The sequence below is a fragment of the Tupaia chinensis genome, unplaced genomic scaffold (genome assembly GCF_000334495.1).
Source record: "Tupaia chinensis unplaced genomic scaffold, TupChi_1.0 Scaffold145659_1, whole genome shotgun sequence".
Classification (NCBI taxonomy): domain Eukaryota; kingdom Metazoa; phylum Chordata; class Mammalia; order Scandentia; family Tupaiidae; genus Tupaia; species Tupaia belangeri.
Genome location: NW_006205516.1, coordinates 656,819 through 665,196, shown reverse-complemented (window position 1 = coordinate 665,196; position 8,378 = coordinate 656,819). Strand labels below are relative to the sequence as shown.

General features: G+C 42.2%; 1 protein-coding gene across 1 annotated transcript in view; it reads left to right on the top strand.

Moving 5' to 3' along the window:
• SLC25A43 (solute carrier family 25 member 43) overlaps window positions 1-8,378 on the top strand; it is a 74,586-nt gene that overhangs the window by 35,521 nt on the left and 30,687 nt on the right. Inside the window, exon 6 of the mRNA XM_006168282.3 lies at window positions 3,253-3,425. Coding sequence (XP_006168344.2) covers window positions 3,253-3,425 — 173 coding nt within the window. The remainder of the gene's footprint in view (window positions 1-3,252; window positions 3,426-8,378) is intronic.

The window sequence follows — 8,378 nt, the reverse complement described above, 5'->3', positions numbered from 1 at the left end:
AACCTTCACCTCAATGTTCCCTAAGCACCTCAAACTCTAGGCTAACCCTGATGTACTCATTCATCTCAAACCTGAGACCATTCACTCTCCTTTCACCCAGGCCTAACCCAGAGGAAACCTAGGGATCAATTCAACTCCTTTTCACACTCCATTCCTACTTCAGTCACCAAGTCCTGACTTTTTTTCATTGTTCTCTTCCATTCATAATAAAGAGCACATGAGAGAGGGGCAGAGGAAGAGAGAGAGAGAGAGAAATACCCTCCACAGGGCTCAGTCATGCCACGATCCCCTTCCTCCAGTTCTCTAGCTTGTATGTTTAAGCCAGGGGCTTGAACTGCGGTTGGCGTGTGGCTCCTAGCTCCATAAGCTGGTATGCTGCCACCTGGGCCACAGAGGCTGGGCCCAATTTGACCTCTTAGTCCTTGAACCTATACCACCACTTCTCCATCCTCATCTCCTCTGCCTGAACTTATGCCCTCATCATTTTCACCGCAGACTCCTCTGATTCAGACTCTCCTGCAGACTTGGGCTCCTACCTGCCCCGGAGTCTTGGATCTGCCCTGTGCAATGCTGCCAGGATCAGGTGATCTTTCACAATGCAACTTGATCAGTTCACTGCCCTCATTTCACTGTCCTCCTTATGGGCCTTCAATGTCTCCTTCAGAGCTACAGGAGAAAGCCTAGGTTCCTCATGACATTCCAGACCCTACAGACGTGGCTCCTGCTAGTCTGTTTTACCTCATCCCTGCCACACCTCCATTGCACTCCTGCTCCACCCATGCAGAAACACTGTGGTCCTGGAAATACCACTTCCTTTGTGCATGCTCTTCCCTCTGCCTAGACTGCCCTTCCATTCTCTTGATGTATGATGAACTCCTACTCATTCCTCAAGACCCAGTTCAAAAGTTCTTTCTTCTGTCAAGTCTTTCCTGGTTTCCCCAGGCAAAATTAATCCCTCTGAGCCTTTTGTACCCAAATCATTTTGTACGATCCCTGTGATGGCGCATCTTGGGAGTGTTGCACTTGCTAGTTTATCCTGGCTGTCTCCTTCCCTACATGGTGAGCATCTCCAGGAATCAACCTGCTTCTCTGTATCCCCAGCACCTGCCATAGTGCCCAGCACATAGCAAAGTTCCAGTGTTTTCTTTTTTTTTTTTCCCCTTTGGAGAGGCTTCTGCTATAGGGCGCGTGCGCTCACCAGAAAGACAGAGAGAGACAGAGACAGAAAGCAAGAAATCACCCCCTGGGAGGATGGCCACACCGCAATCCCTTCTCCTCCATTTTCCTCTCGAGATCCTGGGAAGGCACACATGCACATGCACCCGTCATGAGTTTAAGCCACCAGGTCTGGGACTCTAACCCCAGTCGATTACATGGGAGTCCAGCCACATAGCCATTATGCTAACTGCAGTCCCAGTGTTTTCTAAATAAGGTAAATAGAGGGTTGGCTGGTCATTTTTATTTTTCTTTCTTTCTTTCTTTTGCCTTTCTTTCTTTCTTTCTTTCTTTCTTTCTTTCTTTCTTTCTTTCTTTCTTTCTTTGACTAGAGAGGGACAGAGAGAGAAAGAGAGAGAAAGTGAGAAAGCAAGCCAGGACTCGAACCACAGTCGGTCAAGTGGCATTCCAGTGCCCTTAACCACCACACCACCTGCCAGCCCCAGCAGGTCGTTTTTAATACACAAATATGTTTGTTAAATATTACATTTTTCTGAAGATAAGCAACCGTACTTGTGTTATACCCTCTTTTAATTTTTTTTCATTGTCAGAGGGTGCATGTGCTCACCAGAGAGAGGGAGAGAGAAAAAGTACACCCCAATAGGGTGTGGTCATGCCACAATCCCTTCTCCATTTCTCCAGCCCGTTGGGATTTGGGGTGTATACACACATGCATGCAGCATGTTTTTCAAGCTGCTGGGGCTAGGATCCAATCTGCTGTCAGCCATGTGGGATCTGGCTTCCTTTAACTACTAGGCTAAGGGGAAAGCCCTATACCCTCTTTCAAATCTTATTTTAGGGAGAAATTTAGTCCCTCTGAAAACTGAACTTTCTGGAAGTTTGCAAAAGTGCTGCCTACTTCCTTACCTGCCCACCATCTTGGTTACTATTACAGAAAGGCAAGGATGCCATACAGTGTACAGTGGGAACGGATATGACCACACTATTCCCAAAGGTGAGGTCAGATAACCTCCCCCAGAGCTGAGAGCCTCTCACTTCTCAGTTTTTACAGCATGTTTCCTTCTCAGTTACAGCCCACACCTCCTAGCCTCCCATACTTGATGAGGTGCCAACCACTAACCTTTTTCCTGTCTTCCTTTCTTCCTTTCTTTCTCTCTCTTTCTTTCTTTTCTCCTTTCTCTTTCTTCCTTTTTCTTTCTTTCTCTTTTCCTTTCTTCCTCTTTCCTTCTCTTTCTCTGATTCATTCTTTTTCTTTTTCTCTTTCTTTTAATGAGAAGGATTTTTTCCAACTTTTTTTAAAAATATCAAACTCCCAGAAAACGTAAAAGACTTGTAAACGGCCATATACACACCATCTAGATGTTACAATGAACTTTTTTTAAATTTCATTTTTAGTGTTTTCTAAAAGGTGTGTGTGCTCATTAGGGAGAGAGACAGAGAAAGTGAGAAATCACCCCCAAGAGAGATGGCCACACTGAAATCCCTTCTCTTCCACTGTCCTCTCAGGATCTGGGACACCCGCACATAGGTGCTTAACATTCTGGCATATTTCCCAAGCTGCCAGATCCAGGACTCGAACCATGTCACCAGCCATATGGGATCCAACTGTCCCAACCACAGCACCACCTGACTGGCCCATAATTAACATTGTGCTCCATCAGATATCTACCCATCTACTCATGTTTCCACTCTTTCATCAGTCCAAATTTGATGATTTCAGTATAAGCTGTAAACACCAGTACACCTCACTTTTAAATCCTGCAACACATGTATCATTAATGAGAGTTCGATGTTTATGGTTCTTTTTAAAATATAACCTATGGACAGTAAAGTGCACAAATCAACCTTTAGTAAACCACTCGATGCATCTTGACCTATGGCGCAATGTCTAGCAAAATATAGCACAATATTGCTACCTGAAAAAGTTCCCTGATGCCCTGTCACTGGGAGTGAGGAGTGATTTCAGCAGGTCCGAGCACCTCCTGTTTACTTTCCCCAGATTCCCCACAGGTATTTGTTTTCAAAAGCCAGTATTTTCCAAGACATCAGCAGCGTCTTCCTGGCTTTGCTTTGCAGGTGCGCTCCCATTTTCTGCTGGTTCCCTCCTAGTTTACATGAACCTGGAGAAAATCTGGAATGGACCCCGAGATCAGTTCTCTCTCCTTCAGAACTTTGCCAATGTCTGTCTCGCTGCTGCGGTGACCCAGACCCTCTCCTTTCCCTTTGACACCGTAAAGAGAAAGATGCAGGTGAGTAGTCATTGGTGGGGGTGGGGGGGGGGGCAGGGGGGGCTGTGGTGAATCTTCAGAAAGTTCATGGAAAATGCATATTGTGAAAAACCTATGAGTGGATTAAATTTTTTTGCACCAAAGTAAACTCACACAACAGCAAAGCACACTGACCCCAAGTGATGCCAGGTTTCTGAGGAGCTTGTACAAATACTCTGCAAACTTCTGCTTCATGGCATCTCTACTGCTAACCTCAGGGCTATTGGCTCCCGCCCAAGCTCCTCCTCAGCCCTATTCTCTGTTTAGGGTTTGTTTTTCTCTATATTGTTTTTTCTTTCTAATGATAGTGAGAATGTGTGTGCATGCATGAGAGAGTGAGAAAGAGATAGAGAGAAGGAGAAGCACCCTCAGCAGTGTCAGGTGATGCCATGATCTCCTTTCCCCAGCCATCCAGTTCCTCAGGATCTTAGGCATCTGCGTGCATGCCTGACATTTTTTTCAGGCTGACCTGAGGATCTGAACTCTTGGTCCGTATGGGGCTTCCAGCCTTGCTGGACACTACACAACAGCTGGGCCTGTTTTGGACTTTTATGAAGCCTCCAGCTGAGGCCTACTTTCTGCCACTCTCTTTCTGGTTCCCATCACTTGTGGTTCTTGCTCTTCCAAGCCCAGTATAGGGTAGGTTATAGAAGATCATCTGCAACTTCTCTCTCCCCTTGCTGCCCTCCCAGACAGGACTAAGCCAGGAACTATAGCTAAGAGATGTCATAGTCCCTGACTCCCTTGCAGAAGTAACTGCATTTAAAATGGGGCCGTATCTTAGCAGGATTGGCCAAGCATTTTCCTAATTGTTACCTGGGAAACACATTTTCTCTGCAGGGCACAGAGACAAAAGCCTAGTACTAGCGGTTCCAAAGTAAGTAATTGGCTTAATCTAGAATAAGACAATTTTAATAAAAGACAAATCAAACTACTTCAAATAAGGTTGAAGGAGGTTATGGCCACCTCCATACGGTAGCACGGCTCAAAATCCAAGCAGCAGTGTTTGAGGCTTCGCATTTTCCCTAACCCTGTTCAGGCCCTTCAAATTCCACTTCATGGCTTGCCTGCCCCCCTGGCCACTTCCTGATTTATACAATGAGTATATTATAGAAGAGTTGTATGGGAATTAATTTGGGGTCAGTTGAATACAAATTTAAATGATCAGTCCCAGCTGAGTTTGTTTTTCACATGACTCTAACCAGTCCCTCTGCTTCCACTTTCCACTTCCCCTTTGGAGTAGGGGGTCTGAGCCATTGCTTACTCAGCACTGAAAGGCCCGAACATATACACACCAATCTGTGAAACTTTTTATCTGGCTGGGTCATGTTCCTTTCCTGTCTTTGTCCACACATAAATAATTGTCATGTTGTTGACGTTGTAGTGTAGGTTCAAATTTATAGTCTACTCAATATATTCTTATTTATTATGTAGGTTCAAATTTATTGTCAACTCAATATATTCTTATTTATTAAAAAAAAACATGATTTCTATTAGTAATTTTAAAAGTAATGCATTTGTGCTTAAGACATATGTATGTTTAACTACAATTAAAAAAAAAAACTGTGTCAGGGCTGACAGGTGGCGTGGTGGTTAAGGGCACTGGACTCCCACATGGCCAACCGTGGTTCAAGTCCCAGACCTGGCGGCTTGCTTTCTCACTTTCTCTCTCTCTCTCTCACCCTGTCCATCTCTGGTCAAATTAAAATAAGTAAATAAATAAATAAAATCATTCTTTGGGGGGAAAAAGTGCATAGTTTGTAAAACATTTGAGAAATACAGAAAAGCACACACAAAAAAAGAAAACTATAAATTACCCAAAAGGAGGGCACTAAACACTGGTGCACCTATAAATTGTGATGTTCTGCAAGTCTGAACCACATGGGATGGTTCCAGTTCATGTCTCTGAGTATGCCAGGCACATGCATGGCCACTGTCAGGGCCTACCTGAGGCTGAGGGTGGATTATGGCATCAAGACCCTGTTGGGGACACTGTCTTTTTGTCTTTTTCTATCTCTCTCATTCATGAAAAAAAATAGATAACTTCACATCTTTAAAGTTAAATTACCCATAAGTGCAATACCTATGGACTATAATGATTTGTGCTGTTTCTTCTATGTGTTTTCCTATGTGTATGTATGTGTGTGCGTGTGTGTGTAATGTAAGCTTATTTCTTTTTACAAAATTGTGTTCACACTGTATATAAAAGTTAGTATTCTGCTTTTTAAACTTATTAAATAATGAATATTGCTCCAGGCCATTAAATACTTAATTATTAAATAATATTCCACCACATGAATGTTTCAGAAATACTTAACAATTTCTTATTTTTTGAATATTTAGCTTGTTTCTAATTCTTAGGTATAATAATATTGTAATAAAAACCTTGTGTTCTGGGACCAGCAATTGACGTAATGGCTATGTTGCTGAACTCCCATGTAGTCAACCATGGTTCGAGTCTCGGACCCAGTGGCTTAAACTCACACCGGGCGCATGTGCGTGCGTGCCCAAGATCCTGAGAGGCGAATGGAGGAGAAGGGATTGTGACCTGGCCACCCCCCCATGGGGGGGGTGATTTCTCACTTTCTATCTCTCTGTCTCTCTGTCTTTCTGGCGAGCATACGTGCCCTATAGCGAAAACCTCTAAAAAACAAAACAAAACAAAACACCTTGTGTTCTTTCACATCTGCAATAATACCCTTAGACTATTTTCCTAGAAATTAAATTGATTTACCAGTCATAAAATATAAATAATTCCAAGGCTCTTAATGAAATTTATACTTGAGAAAGATTATAAAGTTTATATTTGTGCCAGCAATATGTGAATATGGTTCATCTTCTATACTCTCATCAGTGTTAATATTGTCACTTTTAAAATTATTGTGAACCTAATAGTTGAAAAATGGTATCCCATTGTTTTAATCTGAATTTCATTAGCTATGAGTGAAGTTCATGATTCTCACCTATCACTTAACCTTTGGTATTTCTTCGTAAACTTTCTATGTCTGTCTTTTGCCTATTTTTGTAAGATATTTAGCTTCTTCTGTTGGTTGGTAAGAAGTCTTTATATATTGAAGATATTAACACTGTCTCATACATTGCACATATTTTTCTCAGTTTGACATTTGGTTTCTAATACTGTTTATATGTTGTTAATATATAACAACACCGGGTCTGGGACTCAAACCACGGTCAACTACATGGGAGTTCAGTGACAAAGCCATTACGCTAACTGCTGGTCTCTTCTCGATTATTTTCAATCATTTGTTTTTCTTAAAAAATGTTGTTATCTTATATTTCTTAAGCTTTATGCAATTATATCTATTACTTTTCTGTTTCTAGATTTGCTTTTCTGCATAAATGGTGTACCTTATCCCACAATACAATGATTATTCACTTAAATTTTTTTTATTTTGTTATTATTAGTAGTAGTATTTTAATTTTCTATAGGACATATGGGCTCACCAGAGAGAGAGTAATAGAGACAGAGAGGGAAAGTGAGAAAGCAAGCTGCCAGGTCTGGGATTCAAACTGTGTTTGACCATGTGGGAGTCCAGCACCTCAATCATCATGCCACCTGCTGGCCCCCACTTACATGCTTTTGAAACACATTTTTGTTATAATTTCTACATTTAACCCTTGAATATATTTAGAATTTACCTGGTATATGATGTAAGGCAATCATCTAACTTTTTTTTTTCTTTTTTTGGAGAGGTTTTTCCTATAGGGCGCGTGCGCTCGACAGACAGACAGAGAGAGACATAGAGACAGAAAGCGAGAAATCACCCCCCAGGGGGGATGGTCACGCCGCAATCCCTTCTCCTCCATTCTGGCCCTGAATCATCTAACTTTTTTTTAAAATTACCTTAACAGCACCGTTTTTTGAGCGATCTGTCTTTTCTCCACTAGTATGTGATGTGGCTTTCACCACCTACTAAATGTTTATATCGATTCCAGGGTCTCTATCTCTGGGCTGTGTATTCAACTGTATTGAGCTATCAGTCTGTTCTCGTACTAGTCCATGCTATTTTGATGACTACAGCTTTATATAATGCCTTTTATCCTCATTACTCTTTAACATTTTCTTGATTCTTTTCTTTTCCTTTTTTTTTTTTTGGAGAGGTTTTTGCTATAGGGTGCATGCGCTCGCCAGAAAGACAGAGAGAGACAGAGAGAGAAAGTGAGAAATCAGCCCCCAGGGGAGATGGCCACGCCGCAATCCCTTCTCCTCCGTACTCCTCTCAGGATCTTGGGCATGCACGCACATGTACCCGGCATGAGTTTAAGGCACTGGGTCCAGGACTCAAACCGCAGTCGACTACATGGGAGTTCAATGACATAGCCATTACACTAACTGCTGGTCCCTTGTTGATTATTTTCAATCATTTGTTTTTCTTAATGAACTTTATAATCACCTATTGGATACTATTAGAATTACATTTCATTAGGCGCTTGGAATAAGTTATGTAAAATATTCCATCTTTTATTTGGGAACATAGTATATTTCTTCTTTAGTTCCTGTCTCCTTGTTTTAGGTTGAGCCACATGAAATTGCCAATATCTGGGCCAGTTCTGGAGCCTAGGGATTAAAGGAACTGGATCCCACATGGCCAACCATGTGATTGAATCCTGGCCCAGTGACTTAAAACACATGCCAGGTGCCCATGTGTGTATGCCCAAAATCCCATCAGGAGGGAGATATGGAGCAAAAGGGATTGCAGTGTGACCATTCTCCATGAGGTGTGCTTTCTTTCTCTCTCTCTCTCAAGAGCACACACCCTCTGGCAAATTAAATAAATAAATAAATAAATAAATAGAAGAAGAAAAGAAAAGAAATTGCTGATATCGAGGGGCCAGCAGGTGGCATAGCAGTTACGTCATTGGACTCCCACACAGCTTACCGCGGTTCTAGTTCTAGACCTGGGGGCTTGAAAA